The following is a 21468-nucleotide window of genomic DNA, read 5'->3' on the forward strand; positions in this document are numbered from 1 at the left end:
CTGTAGACCCAGCAAGTGATGGCGAAAGGGTCAATAATACAGTGCCCCATTATCGGAAAGCATTTTATATATCATTTTGCACAAGCTCCCTATTTACCTACGTGGTAGGTTGTTCAGCTTTGTGATCAACAGCATGAACAAGCCATTATTTTGCCATGATGACACCGAAACATGCTTGCGGCATCTTGGCAATGCAACAGGTTCTTAGAAGTGGCTCTCGTATTTAAGGATCTTTGTACTTCTCCTTAGTTTTTATTATTGTACTTCAAAAGTGCAGTCTCCTGTATCTAACTGGCCTGCTGATCTCTTGATGGCTTGTCCACGTGTATGCCCGAGCAAAGCGCGACTGAGCTGTCGTTACAATCCTACTGCGCAGTATGCACCGTTGAGACCCTGCGACTTGAGGTGCTTGCATATACTAGTTAACTTGCCTAGATAGGTATTTATTTAGTCCGTCCATGGAGATGTATGCACGACGACTAGCTTCAATCTACAAAAGCACGTTTTGCATATCATGGCCAAGAAACCGTGCGGGAAGATCTCACTTCAACCCTGTTTCCCGTCAGACTATTCCATATCAGGATAGCGTCTTACTGAAGTATTGCATTTCGCTCTGCATGGAAAAGGGGTTGTTTCTGCGACAGGTTCAATTACCCCTTCTCCCGTGGTTATTTTAAAAGATCGTCGGAATATTATATTTTTCGTCTGATTGTTGGAATTGTTATCAGGCTACAGGTTTCCGTGGATGGGACGGAATGTAAAAAGGCCTTCCAGATCCCAAATATGGGTAGTGGAATTCTTTTTTGGGACAATTCACAACACGCTTGTGTTGCCCTTTCCAACCCTCCAGGGCGAGACTCGGGAACAATTGGGATGGATAAAATAGCCGGGGATCCAAGCCGAGATTTTGTAGTTTATCACGACATGATGGGCAGAAGCGATGGGCAAAAAGGATGAAGACTCAATGATCCGACGGTTAGTCGGAGAGGCGCCCGGGCTTTGTATCTGAGTTTACTATATACATAGTAATTCACGGACTAGGTTCTGTAAAGTTAAAGCCCAACATCAGGAGACATTTGGGTTATTTTGATGAGGCGAGGCACGGTTCGGCTTGCCGTTCAAAGCAAGAGACGAAAAAAAAGAATACAGCTTTGCATTGGAGTTGCTTAATGTTCAAGCCGCATGGCAGAAATACCAAAGAGACTATTATTTTCCCATGAGGTATGTGATCTTCCCCATTTGTAGTTGCATATATCGAGAATTCATGCAACAAGCATGATCGATGCATGAAGAGGGAAGAATCCTTCGGATAAATCATGAATAGTCGTAGAAGGATTCTACGCAGAATCCTGTGAATGGATATTAGTGGGCTGGATCCTTTGAATTTTTTTTTAGTCCGAACTTTGTCAGGTTTAAGTTGTGTATAGTTCATCAAACGACCAATATCCACCATAGAGTTCATAAATAAAAGCAGGATGGACATGCCTGAACAGCAAGGTCCAGACCCGTGGAAAACCACCCGACTCAAAGTTCGAAACCATCAAGAAGACCGCGCGAGGCTGTGGTTGTTTCCTGTCATCTGCGTCTCTCACCCGTTTCGGAATCGAATCGCGTCAAGATGCTATTGCCTGGGTTCGTGGCGTCTAGAAGGAATTTTTAGGTTTATTGTTGGTCAGCCTATCATCAACCAGCTCGCGCTACTTGGGTTTCAGGATTCTGATGTTGGCCCGTCGCCCTTGCCCATGTCTCAGTTCTTGCTCTGTTCTAGTCTGGAATGGACCACCGAGAGGACTAGATTATTTATTGCCTTAGTAATGCACCATGCCCTTTAAGTAGGGAACGAGCTTTCCTTTCTAGTGCCAATCGAAATCTCCAATCGCCATCCAATGTTGGACCAAGCAATCAACTGGCTGAGACCACGTGCGATTGGATGGGTGACTTACTCGTAGTGGTATTACGTAGTACAGTAGTAAACTTCTGTAGATATCTACCTAGGTATTCCGTCAGGTTAGTTATAGACCGGCCTGGTCCTTTTGCCCAATTGGGTGAGCTGCAGTAGGATAATGCATCGACCATCCCTAACGATGTTCATTAACGTTGGTGGCTAGAGTCGCATCTCTTCTGTGTTCATGTAACAGCTGTTTGTGTTTATCTTTTCGGAGCGGGGTAAATCGGGGGGTTGGCCAAGATGGCGTTGACGCGACCTTCAGGAGAAAAGAGATAGGTCAAATTTGATCAATCACCCTAATTTTAAACGTTTTCCCCCTCCCCTCCATCCCAAGGGGAGGCTCTGCAGTTGAGCACAAGTTCATCAATCACATGAGACATGCTAATAAGTTAAAGAAGAAAATGCTTCGTCATCAGCAGAGAAAAAGATAATCCACCCCATGCAAACCTACGAACCTGATAATCCACGAGAAACCAAAACCTCAAACTCAATCGGCTCCTGAACCGATCGGTGGTAGGGATGATCGAACCAGAACCACATTCGGACTCGAATCAGACAAACCCTGTCCAAATCACCATGCTCATGTATGAAATAATTTTGGGTGATGTGGCATTCAGGCTGTTGCTGCCGAGTTGCCCGGCGAACAGTTTCCTCAATCCGACCGTGTGCCTGTTCTCCGAAGACAAAAGACCCTTGAATGCAGCATGCCGAGATGTGCTCTGTAGGGATCCGTTCCGGGGGCCCTGTAAAAAGAGGCAGGGTGTCGTCTGCTTTGGCTTTTTTTTCTGACAGCTGGATGTGAAATTGCAGTCCCATAATAGTTGGGGTGGGTGTTCGAGTCAGGATATGGGAGACAAGATGCCTTCTGTACAGCAAATACGGTAGGTAACAAGTCGATGCCAGCTCCAAGTACTAACTCCGAATACAATATAACAGATCGATCGCGATGCACGTTTTTTTTTTTTTTTTTTTTTTTTTTTTGTTTCTCTCTCTCGGAACTCATCTTGTCAAATTGGCAATACCTTAAGCTGAATGGTCAACACCCGCCCTCACAGCTTTGACAAGTGAGACTGGTAATAATTAGGGTGCGCGTCGAATCGGCTGTCCGATTACATATCTCTCCGAGTCCGTTCGCCGGTCTCTCTCCTGAAGCTAGTGGCGAAGCCCTGTCAGCTCTGAAGCAACTGGACTAGGTATAGGTTGAAGAAACCCTGGTCACAAAACCCTTGTTTTGCAGCTACATGGAGAAAGCAACCGAAAGTAAAACGAGCTTATTCAAAGTGCTACTAGGGAAAACTAATTAGCACCTCATTCAAAACAAAAAGGGAAACCAACAGCCGTTGGCAGTTTGGTCAACATCTTGGTATCGACGAGTTTTTGACATCCGTACCGCGAACATCCGCTTGCCGCTGCCATCGGACGTCAGCGTCAGTGTGATTCTGCACAATCCCGCATTCTAGTCTAGACAAATTTTTAGTTGCAAGATCGTGTGTGTTCTGGGCGAGATCACATATAGCACTTCGGCAGGGGTCAAAGCCGGCTAACTGGCTGGTTGTAGAAGATCAAGCGCATCATTCATGCATCGCACTGGTGTTTGCGCTAGGAATCGACTAAATAAGCACCGCTGCAACATGTTGGAGGAGATGGCGCAGAAAAAAAAAGGCAAGTGACGTTAAGTGTCTTCAACGAATCTGAGCTGCGGCAACGGGGTAGGCCACAATCTCGACTACGACGTGAAAGAAGCAAGGGCCCCGCAAAGCAAAGTGTGATTGATCATTGATGAATGGATGGATGCTGTATGTATTCCATGTTACCTTTTAGCCATCATCTCAATTAGGGCAAGGTACATTAGGCAGTTATTAGCTAGGGCGTCGTTTCGTTTGAAAAGGTCCCATCTCCGCTGCACACCAATCCTGGGCCTCAAAGGCTTGGGCGTTGGCGCCCCTGCTCGTCGTGCCTTTCGAGATTGCCTATCCTGCCTATCCGGTCGACACTAGCCCCGTTGTCCGCTACGATTGCAACGCCCACAGGGAAAGGAGGCAGGAGCGAGTTTTTAGTGGAAACCTGCGGTGCCACGACTTCCACCTGAAGCTGAAGGTCTGATGACTTTTTAGGTTGAGATTGAGATTTGCTACCTAGGTAGGTAGATGGACGGGACTTTGGACGGACGGTCTTGTGTGTGATTTTCTATCTCCCCTCTTCTCTTGTCTTGCCTTCCACTCATCCTGCTTGGGCTTGACATTTCTTTCCCGGAGCTCCTACTCTGTCACTCCATCATCGCCTACATCCAAGTTTTTGATTTTGCTTTTGCTCTTCCTGCTTGCTCGCTGGATTTAGACACTCAGCTGCCGTTTATTGTACGCCTCACCGACTAACCAGCTGGACTGCTGATAAACCTCATGATTTTTGATTCAAAAGGCCCATACGAAAGACGGGAGTCGGTCTCTCTCTGACAGACCTGGGTCCTACCGGGTTTCTATGAAATGTTTCCCATGCGATACTGAGAAAGAGCTTACCACGTTTACCGTGAACGAAACATCTGAGACACCAGGTTTCGAGCTTGGGCCGCCCGCAGCGGGACGCGGCAAAGGGGGGAGAGACAGCAAAGAAAGAAAGAAACAAAAGAAAAGAGAGACAAAGAACGACCTGGCTTTCCAACGGCCTGTCCAAAGGGAGACAGTGACGGAATATGGCTTCGAGTGCGATCCTGGGCAGCTTGGGTGGCTTCATCGGCGACAACATCAACAAGCATCTGGTCAATGGACAAGCTGTGTGTTCCAACCGTGCAGCCGGTAGCACAACGGGCGGCAGCAACGGGAGAGACAACCACCAAAACGACCACACAAGGAAACCGGGACTCGGCGACAAATCGAATGATTTGACACCCGACGCGAACTCGAACCCGCACCGCACTAATAATAATAATTCGCAGCAATTGGCTACTCCCACCCCCGAGTCAACACCCAGCCACCAGAATTTGCACACGCATCGTCAAAACCACAATTCGTCCAAATTGCCGGCATTTCGATTTGCAGATTTGAAGCAGTCACCTGCTCAAAAGCAGCAAATCCCCCTTTCCCCCGTGTCACCCGCCCACAGCACTCACCATTCCAATTCGAGTCCGCTTGGCTCCACAATAAGCGAGCACGAGCCCGCGTCTGAGCACCAGCACCCACAATCCAAGCAGCAGCATCAGAACAGCCTGCAAAGGAATCCCAGCCCAGACCATCCTGGCATTCCTCCTGGTGCTACTGCTGCTGCTGAGCACGCAACAGAAGCAAACTCCACCAACTCCAGCAAAAAAGCAATACCCGCGACAGAAACTGCTGCGGAACGCGGCGAGAAGCCGGTTTCGACCCAACCCACTTTGACGGTGCCTGGCCTTGACAACTCTTCAGTATCTCTTGATATCCCCACTTCCTCAATCAACAACAACAACAACACCAAAATACCAAAAAATACCGCCGCAAGTCCACTCAGGGAACGACTTGCAAATTTTCACACCACAACCGCATCGACAGGAACGCCAAAACCCATCAAGGCAACTTTTACCGTAAGGCGACACGCTTCATTGCCGGCGGACTCGTCTTCTGTCCACTTAAAACCCGACCGGACGCAATACATCAGTGCAGATACCCCACAATCTACCGTCTCTGCTTCGAGCACACGCCACGCGCGACATCGATATTCTGACCCAAGTTCCGAAACAATAGCGATTTCGTCGCGTGCAAGGAGCCGACAAGCCACGGAACAAGGTGAGCCGGCCGTGGAGGCTGCCGCGACCGGCACAAACCCAAAGGACTCGGTACCCCGATCGCGCGTTCTCTTGGCGGGAAAGTCATCGCAACTCGACGACGAGTCAGATGATAAGCGGAAGTTCAAATCCCGACCTCCCGTATCGTTCAGGCCACTGAGAAGCGACGCCCCGGTAATCCGCGTCCCGCCGATCCGATCATTTCGTTCCTCGGGGTCGCGGAAAAGCTGGGCACTGGACACGACAGCCAAGACGATGCGTTCTACTCTCGATGAGGGCACCTTCGGAGACGATTCAAGAGACCCGAACCACCGTGATAGAACCCTCTGGGCGTTGGAGGGTAGGACCCCGACCGATACTCAAATGACGCCACCTGATTCTGCCGTTGCGACGCCAGATGCGGATAATACTGCCGATCTTTTCATGAAGATTGCGAGCGAAGATGCGCCTCCCGCGCCCGAAGATGGAGACCGGCAACTCCACGAACCAAGCACCGTAGTAAGTTCAATCTTGAATTGCTTTTTAGCCTCGTTTCAAATCATTTAATGCGGATTCTGGGGACAATCGGTACGGTTTGTGCCAATAATGGCTTGTCATCTGCTCGCGGCAGCACAAAAATCTGGAACATGTCATGGTCGGCTTGTTTTTGTGTCATCGCAACTCAGTCTGTGTCTCGGATTTATATCCGACTTCCGACAGTCCGAAGCCTGTGTTGCTTTTGTTTGCACTGGTTATTTTTTTTTTTTTTTTGGCTAACTGTTCGTTAGTCACGAGTCTCACGCTCGTTCCATCGACGACCGCAATCGACTGTAATACCACCGTCACACACGCCAACATCTCCACCTCAGATCACTCGGCGTCTTTCTGACCAGCGCGAGACGATTCATTTTCAACGGGCTTCGAGTGAGCAGCCTGGGCAACAAACGACGAGGGAATGGGCACAGCGTGCTGTTGGCGGTAGAGAAAGGTCCGTTCAGATCGACGACAGGGCCAGGTCAAGAGTACTAGTGGCTCCACCTGCCTTGAAATCGTCCCCAGTGACGCCACGATCCCCGCCATCGCAGGATACGCCAGACGGTTTCTTTTCCCACTCCAGGCGGAGAACATCAATTACAGACAATTCAATGCTGCCAAGCAGAACTGCGTCGCTGAAGACTTCGGCATATGGGCATACGCGCACTTTTAACTCATCGCCTCTGGTACCAAGGCAACCCGAGCCTCATGCACCCGAAGGAACCAACGGGCTTGCAGCAGAAGGAACCGAATCGTCAGCATCTACGGCGGCTCCATCGACAGTCTGGGACGAACTGGATGATATCAGGTCCCGGATTCACAGGTTGGAACTTACTGGGAAGACACCTGCGACTTCAGGACATGCAATGTCGAGGGTGTCTGATGATAGACCCAGGACTGCGACTACCAATGCCACGACAATGTCGGGGTCACCAAAACGACCTGGTGCACATTTGGCTGCAGATGCTAGTAGTACTACATCTTCCCAGCGCGAGTCGCAGCCCATTCTTCTATCAGCTGTCTCCAAGGCTCGACCCTATATGAACAATGATGCATTTGGTGCCCTCGAGTCCGCGGCCTCGGAAGTTCTGTCGCTCACCCAAATGCTGGGCTCGGTCGGCCAGCCGGGCCCCATCTCGAGTGGCGCCAGTACCATCGGGGGCGGTTCGAATGTGACAGATCGGCAGTTGCGACGCAAAGCGGACAGCATATGTAGGAGTCTCACAGAGATGTGCTTGTCGTTGGCGGACGAGGCTGCACAGCGGAAAAACTCGGCAGGCCCCGAAACGACTCGTGATAAGGAAGCAGCTACGACGAGTCCAACTAGGGTTTTCTCGTCCATTACCGGTGCAGGCCAACGGCGAACAGTTGCTGCTTCCGAAGTCGGGCTGTCCCGAATCAACACGACAATCAGCCCACGTACATTGCCTAGGCCTGACGAGCGAAGGGCGACGTTCCTAGGTTCTGGTGTGGCTTCAAGTCCTCGGCTCGCAATGTCCCCGGCTACGCCAAATGCCGAGCCGTCGACGCCAGGCACAGGCAGGAGATCATCACTTCTTATATCGCGGACACGTCGAGCAGGCACCGAGGAGCCTGAGGATTCCAGCGGTGGTCGTAAACCATCGCTATTAATGAGGACACGTAGAGCTGGGACAGAAGAGCCCGACGAGGGCCGAAAGACTTCGCTGTTGCTTCGAAGCCAGAGAGCAGCTTATGTCGAAGACGAGGATGATTCACCGCGCATGAGAGCTCCATCGCGTGCCGCGACGGAATTAGGTGCTTTCAGAAGAGACTACACGGGGAGTCAACAGCAACAACAATCGGTGGTGGCAAGCTCCGAGGCATCAGGCCTTTTGAGTGTGTCTCAATCCAGGAGGCGATTGGTTTCCTCGTCGCTTAACTCGCGCCTGATGGCCCCATCCGCAGCTCAGTCAGCCTCCCCGAGTCGCAGATATTTCGATCGCTCTACGCCAGAGAGGGATGTCGGCAACATTGCGACAGAGAAGCTTGCAGAAGATCGGGGCCAGCGACAGTTTACGTTCGGACACAACAGGGCAACTAGCCTGAGCAAACGACGAGAAAGCGGAATCCCGAGCTTTATGGGGTCAGCTGCCGCCAGCCACGTTGGGACATACAGGTAGCGACATGGTTCCACCAGGCTGAGGGACATCACCCACTGACGTGACAGACGGATATGGGAAGAAGACAAGACTGTGCTCGAGTCTTGACGAGATTTTACGACTTTAAGACCTTTCTTACAGTGTCACGAACAACATTTGTTTTTGATTTTTGGGCTCTGCTATTTTCCATCCTGATGGCTTGTCGGATGGGATTGTATCAACACGGCAGCAGCTTTTGGGTTGCTTAGCAAGAAGATGGGCGATGCAAGGCGTTGAAGAAAATACATTGCTAATTATGTTCATTTGTTTTTCTTTTTTCTTAATTTGTATAATATGATTCGACTTTTTGTCTTCTTGGTTTGTTTGGTTCACATGGACAGGGGGGAGCATGGTTCTTTTGGAGTTGTCTTTTCAATATCGCATGGAAGGGAAAGCAAGCAAGCAGCTCGCGGAGTTTGGGCATCAATATACCAACTGCTTTAAGAAGTCGTGAACCCACTAAGATGCCTAACATTCTTTCTTGTATCTACCATGGTGTTCTGGGGTGTTGTTGGTGAAAAAAAGAAAAAAAAAAAACTAAAACCAAATGCATTCTTTTCCACACCGCAACTATTTCATGCTGGTCGCTTTCCAAAGCGCCTAAAATGCCAATCAACAACGCTTCGGAAGCTCTGCTACATCCGCTAGATGATGAACCAATACAAGGATGCAATATGCAATATGCAAAAAAAGAAAGAAAAAAAAGGGAAGCACTTGAAAACAAAACTCATGTAAAGGGGGCCACTATCGCCAGTCCTCATCTCTGCCGCAGCTCAGCTTCATGCTCTACCCAAAAGTTCCTACACGCCCTGTGACCCCAATGGTCGACCCACCACTCGCCAAAGCTGTCCTCGACCTCAAAGTCTACGCCCTTGACGCGCTCGTCCCGCTTGAGGCCGCAGACGATGCATGCCTTGGGCGCGGTGGGGACGTTTTTGGCCGTCGAGACGACGGGCTTCTCTGCGATCTCGGGGACCCTGAAGTGCTGTTGTTGGTTGTTGCCGTCGTCTTCCTTGGCGACGGCGGCGACTACGGCGCGGAGGCGGCCGACGTGAGTGCGCCACACGGCGACCACGTCGGCGGCTTCCCTGTTCTCGCGGGCGGCCTGGGTCTTGTCGACGCCTGCCAGCTTCATGCCGCCGCCCTTGCCGCCGGCGGCTGAGATGGACATGCCCTGGGCCAGGAACTTGTCGCGGTGCCAGCGTTGCTTGCGGCCGGCGAGGATGCGGGCCGCCACGGTTGCGAGCACGAGGTAGGCGCGCAGGAAGGTGGCCGTCGCCGGGTCCGAGAGCACGCGGGCCTTGGCGGCGGGGGTTTGGCTCGCCGTCGGCTTGTAGAGAGCTTCGTTGGGGAGGGCAAGGAGGGTGGGGAAGAGTGAGAGGAGGATCGAAGGGGGTGGGATGTTGGTGGGCGGCGGTGCCTTGTCGTCTAGGATTTTCGGCTGAGGTTGGGTTTTGGGCTGGGTCATGAGTTTTTCTTGTGCGGGCGTCTCGGCTTCCCAGTCCCAGCTCGCATCATGCTCCTCTTCCTGCTTGGCTGGAGCCTTTTTGGTCTTCTTGGTCGGCGCGGGTTTAGGTTGTTGCTTCTGGGTAGCGCCTGGGAAAGGGGTCACGGCAGAGCCTGATGACTGCTGGACCACTCCATCCGCCACATCCCAATCCCAACCGGGGTTGGTCGTCTCCGGCTGGGGCTTCTTCTCGGGCGTCAAGTCGTCAAATGCACCCCAAATATCCGTGGACTCCTTTGCTGCCTGTTTCTCTGTCAACGGGGCAGGCCAGGCTGTCACGGGCGATGGTGAATCTTCTGGTTTCTTAGCTGCCGCCAGCGGCTGCTGCTGCTTGGTTCCATTGGCGAAACCAAACTCATCCTGCTTAGGCGTCGTCACCTTCAAACCCTGGAAGGGATTCCGCTCCTGGAACGAGGGCGACCTTTTGGGGGGTGGGAACGTGCCGTTGTTCGAAAAGCCGGGTGATGACAGCAGCTGGCTTGGCGGCGCATTCCTGTTAGTGGACGAGGCTCTGCCAGAGAAGCCTGCTGTTCCAACAGGAGCACTGAGTCCCGACATGAGGTCTATTATGGGCGTCGGAGCGGCCGGAGGTGGGGCAGTAACTGTTTCAAAGTCACCAAACTCGTCGTCATCCTCATCCTCGGCGGGAGGGGCTTCGCCGTCAAAATCGTCGGCATCAAAGAGGACATTGGGGTCAGGATTCTTGGGTCTAGGCTCTGGCCTCTTTGGAGGCGGCTGCTCTGTATGTGTCTGCATTTTATCCACCCCCGAGCTCGCATCTCCTACTCCCGTGTCTACCAAGCTATTGGTAATCATGTCCAATGTGGATGCGCGTACTATCCTCGGCTCTGGACGAGGCGCAGAGCTGGACGCCGTGGCCTTGTTCGCAACGTTCGAAGGGACGGAGAAGGCGTTCGGTACAGGCTTAGGCTTGGGAGGGGTTTCGAGTACTCCCGGGCTTGCGACCTCAAAGTCTCCCCAGCCATCATCCTCGTCAGCCGCCGCCGGTGCTGCTGACAGTTTTTTTGCGCCGAGACCTCCCAGATCATCCCACATGCTGCCACCTCCCCCGGTGGTGGTTTGAGAGGTTGGCCATGGTGACGAGGTCTCCCATTGGGACTGTGGCGGCTGTGCTGGATTGCTGCCAGTGGTCGGAAGGGCGGAGGAGAAGGAAGAGTCGAAGAATGAGAAAGGATCGCTAGCGGGTGCGGACTGGGTTGGATGCGTTGATTTTGAGGTATGGTTGCTTTGTGAAGAAGCGCCAAACTCAGCAAAGAGGTCGGCCGACATGGTTATTCTTCCATTCGTCTTCAGGAATTTGATTAATCGGTGAATTAAGGTTGCGCAAAGTCGTTACTGTTCCCAACTCGTAGCGGTTGGCTCAATGGTGGGTGGAGATCAGACGGTCGAATGCAAGACGATGACTCGAGGCGGGTTTGATTTGACGTAACTTGAGATGATGGATAAGGCAGGGAGTAGCTGGCAATTTCGGGTCGGGCTTACGTACCTATAGGGGCACATAGGAATCGAGGACAATGGAGGAAAAAAGCGAAGCTTCAAAACCAACAAATTATCGTACCACAAACTAGCCTAAAATCTAAAGTAAGCAGAGGCTGTGACAGCTCGTCTAGGCTGACGCTTTTCTGTCATATCTACAGCAGTAAACGACTGCGGCGAAGTCATCATGTTTGGGTATCATTGGATGTTACCTGCAAGTATCAAAGTGGGGTCCGAAGGGCCAACGACTCCAGTCTTTGTTTAGGCAGGGATCAGTCCAGCAGCAAGGGTTCAAGCACTACACTACATACGGTATTTACGGGGCTTGAGGGAGAAAGATGGAACTGAATGCTTCGTTGGTTCTAGGCCACCACCACCTAAAAAGGCCCTTTGGCCCCTGCGTGAAAACGTCATGGCAGGCCACGCGGGATTGGCCGTGGTGGTTTTGTAGCTCGCCGACAGTGTCCCGCACAAGGCCTGCCAAGCAAAGCATTCATTGACTTTCAATCCATGTTTTTGACTTGGCTTGACTTATCTGGTGTTTTTGTATCTTCTACCCCTAGCCACATGTTGATGTTCATCCAAGGTTCGTCTGAAGTTGCTCATTTATTTCCCACCTTTTTTTTTTTTTTGGGCTTGGGCTTTGGCATCCGTGAATGACTTGCAACAACAGAGAGAGAAGAAAAAAATCCAAACGTCACCAACTCTCGTCGCGGCGACCCCCGACCGAGGCAAAATCCATTCGTGCCTGGGGATAGCAGCTGGTTTTAAATCTTCACGAGTGGCTGACACAAAACCGGTCCCCTGACTGAAGTTAGCCAAGTCGGTGAAGCGGAATGAATCTACAAAGACTAAAGACTAAAGAAACAGCTCTTTCTTAGCGTCTCTTTCTTTTACTGTAGTCTGCATAATTCACCTAACTATCTACCTCACCCTACGTTATCACCTGGACTACCTGACCGTTACCGAAGAGTATCTATCTATCGGCTTTAAAGACCCCAAAAGTTCCTATCGTCGCAATTTCAGACTATTCCCCCACGCAATTTAGCTAAACTCAAAACAAACCCCTGGTGGGTCAAATCTTGGGTATTCAAACAACTTGTCAGACATAATGAGGTCCTTGGACGAAAGCAAGTGAGTATAAGGTCAGTCTGTCGACTAGCAAACAAAGTATCATGAAATGCTGACAAGGCTACCACAGAACCCGATGGCAGGAAACAGTCAAGCAGAGTAACAGCTTCGACGACCTCCAGAGAGCGGTCAAATTCAACGGTCCCGACAGTCCTTGTGAAGCCGGCTGTCGTTCAGTTTGCTGGAAAGCATTTCTTTTATTCCAGAATGCTCCCTCTAGCAGCTGGTCGCATTTGTTACTCGAGGCCAGGAATCAGTACAGCAGCCTAAGAGAGCACCATTTGCTGTACATCAAACATCCTGAGAAGCTTGCTGAGCTCACCGTCGATCCCTTGGCCGATGATCCATCTGTGAGTTTCTGTGTCTGTCTCGATTAACTAAAAAATGGCTGGCCCGGAAGTCTATATCTAACAATCCCCGTTTAATACGGTTTCCAGTCGCCGTGGGATACATTTAGGCAGGATGAGGTATGTCCTCTTTTCGATTTTTTTTTTCTTATAGGGGGTCCAAGAGAGACTGGGCGTGGCTACTAGGATTTCCAGCAGCAATGGAATTGACAAATATCTGCAGTCAATCCGTGCCGAAATCCTTCAGGATGTCCGCCGACTACCCGATGAGCCTGTTTTCTACCATCAAGAGACTACTCAGACCTTGATACTCGATATTCTCTTCCTTTGGTGCAAAACGCACCCTGAATGCGGTGGCTACCGGCAGGGCATGCATGAACTATTGGCACCGATGGTCTATGCCGTACATCAGGATGCAGTCGATCGCGCCGCCGCAACAGAGGCCGTGGCCGATCCAACAATGGTCGAGATGCTCGATTCCTACTTTGTGGAGCACGACTCATTTGCACTCTTTTCGGCCGTCATGCAAACTGCCAAAGCTTTCTACGAGGTCAAGTCTGACTCTCAGTCAGGGAGCAGCTTGAGTCCAACACCTGCTGTGGCCACCACTCCGATCTCTACTGAGCAAAGTGCTATTGTGGAGAGGAGTAGGCAAATTCATGAGGTCACCTTGATGAAGGTTGATCCCGAGCTGTCCACCCACCTTAGCAATATCGACATCTTACCACAAATATTCCTAATGTGCGTACTTTGGCAGTATATCCGTCAAACATTGGTTTGTGGGTATCAAATTGGCTAACACCATAGGTTCTTGCATAGACGCTGGATACGTCTTCTCTTTGGCCGTGAATTCCCTTTTGAGCAGCAGCTTGTTCTTTGGGATACCATGTTTGCATTTGATCCAAACTTGGAGCTCATAGATCTCATTTGCGTGGCCATGTTGGTCAGGATAAGGTGGAGCTGTAAGTCGTGTGATACATGTCACATGCCCCGTTCACCTGTGCAGGCTACTTGGCTAACAGCAGCCACCTACAACAGTATTGGACGCCGATTATTCCACAGCTCTACAGACACTACTGAAATATCCCGCACCACAGCCGCCACACGGGCCGCACACCTTTGTTGATGATGCCGTCTACCTTAGGGATCACCTCAACCCGGCAGGTGGTGCAGCTCTGATCCTCAAATACACCGGTAGAGCACCGGCCCAACAAGCAGAAAAGCAACAGCCCTCGTCGACGTTCGCCTCACCTGGTGCCTCACGTTCCTCCACTCCAAACTTTGGCTTCAACAGTCTTCGTTCCTCCCGGAATTCTGGGGCTCGGTCTTCACCATCATCAGCAGCACGTTTCATTCAACAGCAGGCAAATGTTGAGGCTTTATTCCAGGGCGCGGCAAAGAACTTTATCGAGCATGGCGAGCGACTCGGCCTTAACCAAGCAGTCCGCGACATCCGCCGTAATGTTCAGCAGAGTATTCAGGAGGCCCGGAAGGCCGCAGCTGTGAGGAGCGCTGCTGCTGCCGGCTCTAATGCGTTTGGGATTTCCAACAATGGTTTCGGCAACGAGCTTCCATCGGCTGCAGCGCTCGCCAGGCGCAATCGCCAACTCGCCGCCATGCTCGACGAGGCGGTTGCCGGCTTGCGGAACCTGGCCGCTACAACTGCGCAAGAAACATCATCCGACAGTGGGGAGTCCAACAGGTCCGCCCAGAAGGACGCTATCGAGATGGCTGCTGCGCGTGTGCAGTTCGTGCAAGTCTATTTAGAGGACTCGAGCCTCTTACTTCCAGAGGAGGAACCGTCCTCGCCGAATCATTCAGTAGCTAGTCAAGGGAACAAGGATCAAATACTATCGCCAGCGCTTGCTATAACTCCTGATGACGATACATCAGTGTCTTCGAGCACCAATGCCGTGCTTGATGCTGTGCGAGATGACCTGCGGTCGTCGCCTACTGGGTCAGATAGAGGTCGTGCTGGTACCCAAGAAGTGATTCCTTCGCCGAACCCCAACGCCATCGCTGAAGAGGACGAGAGTGTTGATAGGATGGATACTGATGATGCTCCTCCTACGTCTGCCATCACACCGACGGAATCAAAATCCAAGACAGCGGAAGCACAAGCACAAACCCAACAACCGAAGCCACCGCCCCCAGCGCCTGAAGAGCGACGGCCACTGCCGATCCCGACCCGTTCAAGCATCGCACAGTCTTCCTTCTCATGGATGTTGGAGCCCGACGTATCACCATCGGCAGCAGCCAGCGCGGCGGCTCTGGCAACGTCGCCAAAATACAAGACACCCAGGTCGACGTCTAACGGTCCATTCTCAACCTCGGCACCGCCGTCAAACAGAAAAAGGATGCCGGGGAGTAGAGAAAGGAACGCGTTCCTATTCGGGGAGGTGACAACACCGCCGGAAGATGGCGAAGAAGGATTGGCCAGCAGGAGGAGGAACGGTCCGGTGACTTCAGATGAGATTTTTGGACTTGAGCCTTTGAGGAAGGCCCTTCCGCCTTCGTGAAGACGTTTTATGCATGCGGGTACGCGTGAGGAGCGGCGATAAGTACACCAATTTAACGGAAAGCGGGGGTTTGGCTGGGAGCATAAGGGAGCAAAGGCACCCTCTTTTTCGAAGGTTTGGAAGTGTTGGATCCCAAATTCAAGTACTATACTACCGGTTTGGTGCGTATCGATACATACGACCATACCCACTGGAATATACGGGATCCCGTCCGCTCTCCCCTAGACCAAACCAGTGAGGACAGGATGGGTACTAAACGCCAAGAAACTTGGATGCTATGACTGAGCTCCAAGGGCGGTCAATGACACGCTGAGACCCAAAAGGGGCCTTACAAAGTCTTGATTGACGGTAAGGGGCTTGCTAGGGTTTGAGAAAGACATCAGTTCAGAATATTCATTAATGTAAATAACTACGAAACTATGAAATACCACAACCTGTGTGTGAGTGAAATATTTGGAACTCTGGAAGACTTTGCACGACTGCCACCTGGCTTAGGGCCCGGATACCCTGCCAAGTCTGTGCGACACGATTGCGTAGTTGTCTCCTGGGAGTCTTTCCATCTCGCAAGTACACAAAATGGCAACCACAACGCTCCCAACCCTCACTCGACCTGTGCCTGTGCCCTTCTTTCAATCTTGATCCACATATCTTCAAAGTAGCTCACGCCACCCTTGACAACGTAACGGCCTGGATTGGTCTCGTCGAGGATCTCGGGCTTGAAGGTACGGAAGAAGTGGATCGGAGCCTTGAAGAGCTCCATCATGGCGATATGCTTGCCCAGACACTCGCGGGCACCGTACCCAAACGACATGCTGTACCTGAGCATCGCCTTTGCCCTGTCGTCGTTCTCGAGCCAGCGCTCCGGGCGGAACTCATCCGGGTCGTCGCCAACGACGGCCGGGTCCCGGTGCACGATCCACGGGTTGCACGTCAGCTCGGTCCCCTCGGGCACGCGGATGCCGTACAGATCCACACCGCCGGCCGGGGCCAGCCGCGGGAAGATGTTGGGCGCGGCCGGGTTGAGCCGCATGGTCTCGCGCACGCAGGCGACGTAGTAGGGACAGTGGGCCTGGACCTCTTCGTGCCGCGGCGTCGGGCTCGATAGCTTCCCGGCCGCCGTGGCGGCGTCCACCTCGGCCATCATGCGGCCGTAGACGTCCGGGCGGCTCATGACGTGCATGACCATGGCCTGGAACGTGGTGCCAGTCGTGTCGGCGCCCGCCAGCAGCACCAGCAGCACCTCGGCCTTGACGTGGGCCAGGTCCAGCGACCTGCCGTCGTCGTCCCGGGCCTCGAGGAAGGTCTGCAGCAGGTCGACGCGGCCGTTGTTGTTGCTGCTGCTGCTGCTGCCGTCGCCGCCGCCGCCGCCGGATTTCTCGTTGTCGGCTATGCGCTGCGAGATGAGCCGGTCGCGGAACCGCATCAGCGTCCCGATGCCAGAGTCCTGCTCCGGAGACGCAACCAGGTACCGGCCCAGGAAGGTGGTCTTGACCCAGTTGGTCAGGGGCCACAGGCGCGCCATGATGCCGAACGGGACCAGCCCGTCGTGGAAGCCCTTTATCAGGCCCTCGACGTCTCTACCCTGCTCGACAAAGCCAAAGGGCTGGCCGAACCCGACCTCGGAAATGATGTCGTACGCCATGTAGACGGCCCAAGGGGCAAAGTCGAGCTTCTGTCCCGTCGATGCGAACAGCTCGTCGAGTCGGTGGACCCAGCGGTCGATGCTAGAGTCGAGCAGCGGCTCCATCCGCTTGACGTTGCTGAAGGAATACGGCGACGCGACGACCTTGCGAAAGCGGGCGTGGACCTTGTGGTCCTGCATGTTGAAGAGGGACTCGGTGGTGCCGAAGCTGCCCGTGATGTAGTGCTGGCTCTTATCGGCGTTGCGGCTGTATATCTCGGGCAGCTTGGTGGCATCGGATACGTGCAGCATGGTGGGCGTGATACGGACCACGGGGCCGTGCCGCCTGTGCAGCTCCCGAAAGGTCTGGCACTCGTCCGCCTTGACGTTGTGGTAGGTTATCCACAGCCTCGTGACGCTGGCCAGCCAGGGGCCGGGGAATTGGTTCAGGGGGTGGTTGAGGCGATACCTGATCACCTGGTGCAGGATCTTGTAGGCCATGTATGCCAGTGGTAATACCACCAGGCTTACTGGGCTGAGGACGGCCATGATGTCTGCCAGTAGTGTGAATGGATGGGTTGGGGGACGATGGGGGGAAGTGGTGAAGTGAAGCACTATCGACAATGTATGCAGATGCAATGGAGAGGGGAAGGTATGTTCTTTTGGGGGGACAGACAAGTGCCTCCGCTCGGGTAGTGCGTATTAACCAAGTTGAGTGGGTAAACTGGTATGTATATATTTGCTACCGTATATGCCCGCCCACACCGTATACACCATATGTGCCTGTCTCTTCCCCTAGCCCATCTTTACTACATACACTACCGCAAAAACCCATAAAAAATAAGCGAGCTAGTACAACTACAAATGAAGTGAGTATTAAGGTATTGTCCTTGCCGACGCTTTGCCACGCCCTGTGTTACCCCTCTCGCATGCCGTGGAACCGTGTTGGCGGCTCGTTTGTTGGTCCTGTTCGGAGTCCATTCCGACAGGCAAACCAAACATGCGAGTAGTCTCCACCATAAGACAAAGCATCAGTATACGCGAGAGGTTTTTGATCGGCATGTAAAATGATGTTCTTGTCAATCCCTTGTTTCGTCCCACTTATACGTATTCTTTGGTTTGCAAAGGGACTCTGCATGTGATGTGGAGTATATACATAGAATCAGGCATGTATCACGCATTATCACCCATGCCAGCAACCAATTATAGACCAAGGAACTTGTGCTATATGTTATTGGAATTATCAGACGAGAAGTCATAATCCACTTAACTTAACCTTAACGCCTGACGCCTAACGCTTGCATATAACCCCAACCAGAGAAGAGAAGGAGCATATGTCTACAATGTAGGTTGGCGCGAAATAATAAAAAAAAAAACAGCCGGTAATACCAAAAGCTGGTGCTTGATGATGAATCATTTGTGTGTTATATAGCTTGTTAGTCCTCTATTATTCCGTTGCCCCACAACCCTTTGTGGTGTGACTATACTCTATACAGTTGGTTAACCAAGGTAGTTACAATAAAGCCCCCAAATATCCTCATTCCCACAGCGAATCCAGCGCAAATAAATACATGATGGAAACTTGTCAAGGGGTATCCATTATCATAACAAAAATCTTCCTCATCTCGTAAAACAAAAACCGCCCTCAAAACATTTCAACACATCTCCGCCCCTCTCCCTTCCTCCATCACCCTCCTATCAAAAACCTCCATGCTGACCTGCGTCGTCACCTCAATCTTTCCGTCCGGAGGTGGCGCCGCCGCCGCCGTCGCCAGCGCCTCGGTCGAGGACTCCTCCTGGGAGCCGATCCTGGTCTCGAAGCCGTCGAGGTTGCTTTGCCTGCTGCTGCGGGCCGAGGTCCAAATCCCAGACTTGCCACAGCCTCTGCCGCCCGAGGACGCCCCGGCCGTGCCTCCTACTCCTCCTCCTGCTCCTGCTGCTCCGCGGCCGCTCTGCGTGCCCAGCAGCCGTGGGAAGTACACCTTGGCGATGACCTTTAGGCTCGGGATCGATGCTGCAAGGATTCCCACGTTGGTCTCGATTACGGACCAGTACATTGGTTGGGCGATATCCCAGGTGGGATCTGTGCTGTCCAGTAGGGCGGGAACTGAGAAAGGTTCCTCGAATCAGCAAACTGTTTTTTTTTTTTTTTTTTTTGTCCTTTTTTGTCCATGAGGCTGTATGAACTTACTAAAAGTGATCCGGATGATGCTTGAAGCACAAGCTCTGTTTTTTTTTCTCACAAGGTTTGCACATTAGTACCCATCTTTTAGCCCTCCCCTCGAGAAAAACACGGTGATGAAAACCACATCACCATCACCCTCCAAGACGACACGAAGGCTGGGGCACACAAAACTCACAACAACCCCAACGACAACATCACAGCCAGTCCTACCCTCTGCGGCCTCGTCACCTGCAACCTCAAAACCAGAGGGATGGGCAAGCTGTAGGTCAAGAGGTCGGTCAAGATGTTGCAGGCCGAGGTGGCGAGATAGAAGGCATTGATGTTGATGCAAGTCTTGGCCTCCCGCGGCATCGTGACGTCGTAGGCCGCCCTGACCGGGGTGCACTGCAGGATGCAGACCAAGACGTTGGCCGTGGTCTGGGCGGCGACCACGAGGATCATGACCACGGCAAGCGTCCGCAGCCGCTTGTCGCCCAGCCGCATGTACAGAGCCAGCACCGAGATCTTGATGAAGCCCAGGCAGGCGTTGTATAGGATCGAGGACAGCCACACCGTCTGCGCGTACGCCACGAGGTTGTCCGTGCCCCGCGAGAAGACCTCGTCCATGTGTGCGCCGAGTCCGAGCTGCGCGGCCCGGACTGAGGCTCCTAGAAAGAAAAACGAGAAGATCTTGATTATGCCAGATGTGGTGAAGGTTTTTATCTTCAAGTCAGTTTTTCTTTTCTTTTTCCGGTAAACCATTGTGTACGAGCAGAAACTGCAGGTAAAAAAAAAAAGAGATGTTGTTTGTCATCCCCGCTTACCGATGCAATGATAATGAGAACTATTTAAAAATGCCATGTTAGCCAGAGCCACTTTTTTTTGGTATCACATCAAGTCTTTGTAGCCAGACGTCATTTCAAAATAATAGAAACAAACTTACCATCATCAGTTCCAATGTGCTTCACCAGGACTGCTCGGGCCCAGAATCGAAGACTTAAAGCTGCAAAAGTAAAAACGGCAAATATCACCGATACGGTGATGACCGTTGGCGACTGAGTCTCGACCATGGCGTTTGAGTGTTTGGGTATACAATGTGTCTGCGTGTACGTGTGCCATCCACTGGTATCAAATCAAGGTTGAGATTCTAGAGCGGGAGGAACCAAGATAGAAAAGAAAAAAAAAGAAACAGCAAACGACAACCCATTAAAAAAGTTCTCTGCACGCCAGAGCAGCTCTATGTCATAGGTCGATGCAGATGACAATCAAACGACTAAAAAAGCAGTAGTTCAACCCGCCCATATGGTTCTGCATATACTAGCCGGCGATCTAATACCTCAAAAAAGAGCCTAGGCTTTTCCGAGAGGGCAAGGGGGGAAAAGGGTATCAGTATACATATGCTATGTTTTTTTTTTTGATTATTATTGTTACTTCTCAACCAAACTGCACACCCTGGGGTCAGGCAAGCCATGCTTGAAGAAAATCAAATTGTGACAGGGCATGGTTAAACTTGATCCCCGAGGGGAGTAGCATACTGCGCTGGAGATAGATAGATTCACAGGGCCTGTGGTTCACCTGTTGCTAATTTTTCTTTTGTAAAGGCAAACAACAAAAAAGGGGGAAATAACAAAACCCCCTCAACCATAGGCAGACAGCGGGGGAGAAGCGGCCCCAGTTCCGCTCTCTCACCGGTAGTTGACTCTTGTTTTTTGTTTTGGTAAACCATTTTCGTATACGTTTTTATTTCTTTCCCTTGCTAACTTTTGGTGGTCATGCAAAAAAGATACCAAATACGGGGGTGGCATTGGCATGCAGGTTTCTTCTTGGCAAAAGTTTTTAGTCTCATGGGGTGGATGAGGTTAGGGAATTTCTGTCCCAAAGGAAAGGTTACTTACTTACCTACTACTGTACCCCGAACCTGCAGATGACATGCAAGTGCCAGAATCGGCCCGCGTTCAATGACTTGGCTCCCTCGGGGAGTTCCGCTACATTTTATAGTACAATAAATGATGTGTGACAAGCGTCCTAAGATCAGCTGCCCAAAAAAGACCTGTGGTATGAGAAAAGAGAGAAGAAGAAAAAACAAGATGATAGCGGGAAAAAAGAACAAAAACACAAAAGCACAAACAGGAAAAACGAGAGAAAATTATGTGGCACTTACATCTGCTGCTGCCCGTTGCCAAGACTGTCATCATGTCTCGTCAAGAAAATAAAAAAAAAGACAAAAGCTCGCCCACGATATAGAGAGTAAAGTTGTTTACCAAAAAAAAAAAAAAAAAAAAAAAAAAAAAAAATAAAAAAAAAAAAA

The 21468-nt window shown here is 51.6% G+C and overlaps 6 protein-coding genes across 6 annotated transcripts; 2 read left to right on the forward strand and 4 right to left on the reverse strand.

Moving 5' to 3' along the window:
* Positions 1 to 1589: 1589 nt before the first annotated feature.
* PgNI_09532 (uncharacterized protein) lies at positions 1590 to 2130 on the reverse strand. Its single transcript, XM_031129514.1, has 2 exons — positions 1944 to 2130; positions 1590 to 1791 (listed from the first exon to the last, which is right to left on the reverse strand). The coding sequence occupies exons 1-2, from the start codon at positions 2074 to 2076 to the stop codon at positions 1748 to 1750; spliced, it is 177 nt and encodes a 58-aa protein (XP_030977750.1). The 5' UTR covers positions 2077 to 2130; the 3' UTR covers positions 1590 to 1747.
* Positions 2131 to 4637: 2507 nt separating this feature from the next.
* Positions 4638 to 11468, forward strand: PgNI_09533 (uncharacterized protein; the record flags this gene model as incomplete). Its single annotated transcript, XM_031129515.1, has 2 exons — positions 4638 to 6200; positions 6470 to 11468. The coding sequence occupies 2 exons, from the start codon at positions 4638 to 4640 to the stop codon at positions 8354 to 8356; spliced, it is 3450 nt and encodes a 1149-aa protein (XP_030978045.1). The 3' UTR covers positions 8357 to 11468.
* PgNI_09534 (uncharacterized protein) lies at positions 9132 to 11171 on the reverse strand (the record flags this gene model as incomplete). Its single annotated transcript, XM_031129516.1, has 1 exon — positions 9132 to 11171. The coding sequence occupies one exon, from the start codon at positions 11169 to 11171 to the stop codon at positions 9132 to 9134; it is 2040 nt and encodes a 679-aa protein (XP_030977752.1).
* Positions 11469 to 12237: 769 nt separating the features above from the next.
* On the forward strand, positions 12238 to 15687 carry PgNI_09535 (uncharacterized protein). Its single transcript, XM_031129517.1, has 6 exons — positions 12238 to 12512; positions 12580 to 12859; positions 12947 to 12976; positions 13080 to 13597; positions 13676 to 13818; positions 13895 to 15687. Exons 1-6 carry the CDS (start codon positions 12490 to 12492, stop codon positions 15373 to 15375), a joined length of 2475 nt encoding a protein of 824 aa, XP_030977753.1. The 5' UTR covers positions 12238 to 12489; the 3' UTR covers positions 15376 to 15687.
* Positions 15688 to 15976: 289 nt separating this feature from the next.
* PgNI_09536 (uncharacterized protein) lies at positions 15977 to 17545 on the reverse strand (the record flags this gene model as incomplete). Its single annotated transcript, XM_031129518.1, has 1 exon — positions 15977 to 17545. The coding sequence occupies one exon, from the start codon at positions 17543 to 17545 to the stop codon at positions 15977 to 15979; it is 1569 nt and encodes a 522-aa protein (XP_030977754.1).
* Positions 17546 to 18651: 1106 nt separating this feature from the next.
* On the reverse strand, positions 18652 to 20230 carry PgNI_09537 (uncharacterized protein; the record flags this gene model as incomplete). The annotated part of the gene is made up of 5 exons (XM_031129519.1): positions 18652 to 19103; positions 19188 to 19222; positions 19357 to 19850; positions 19985 to 20004; positions 20104 to 20230. The coding sequence occupies 5 exons, from the start codon at positions 20228 to 20230 to the stop codon at positions 18652 to 18654; spliced, it is 1128 nt and encodes a 375-aa protein (XP_030977755.1).
* Between the last annotated feature and the right edge of the window lie 1238 nt (positions 20231 to 21468).

Source organism: Pyricularia grisea (genome assembly GCF_004355905.1).
Source record: "Pyricularia grisea strain NI907 chromosome Unknown Pyricularia_grisea_NI907_Scaffold_7, whole genome shotgun sequence".
In the NCBI taxonomy this organism is placed as follows: Eukaryota; Fungi; Ascomycota; class Sordariomycetes; order Magnaporthales; family Pyriculariaceae; genus Pyricularia; species Pyricularia grisea.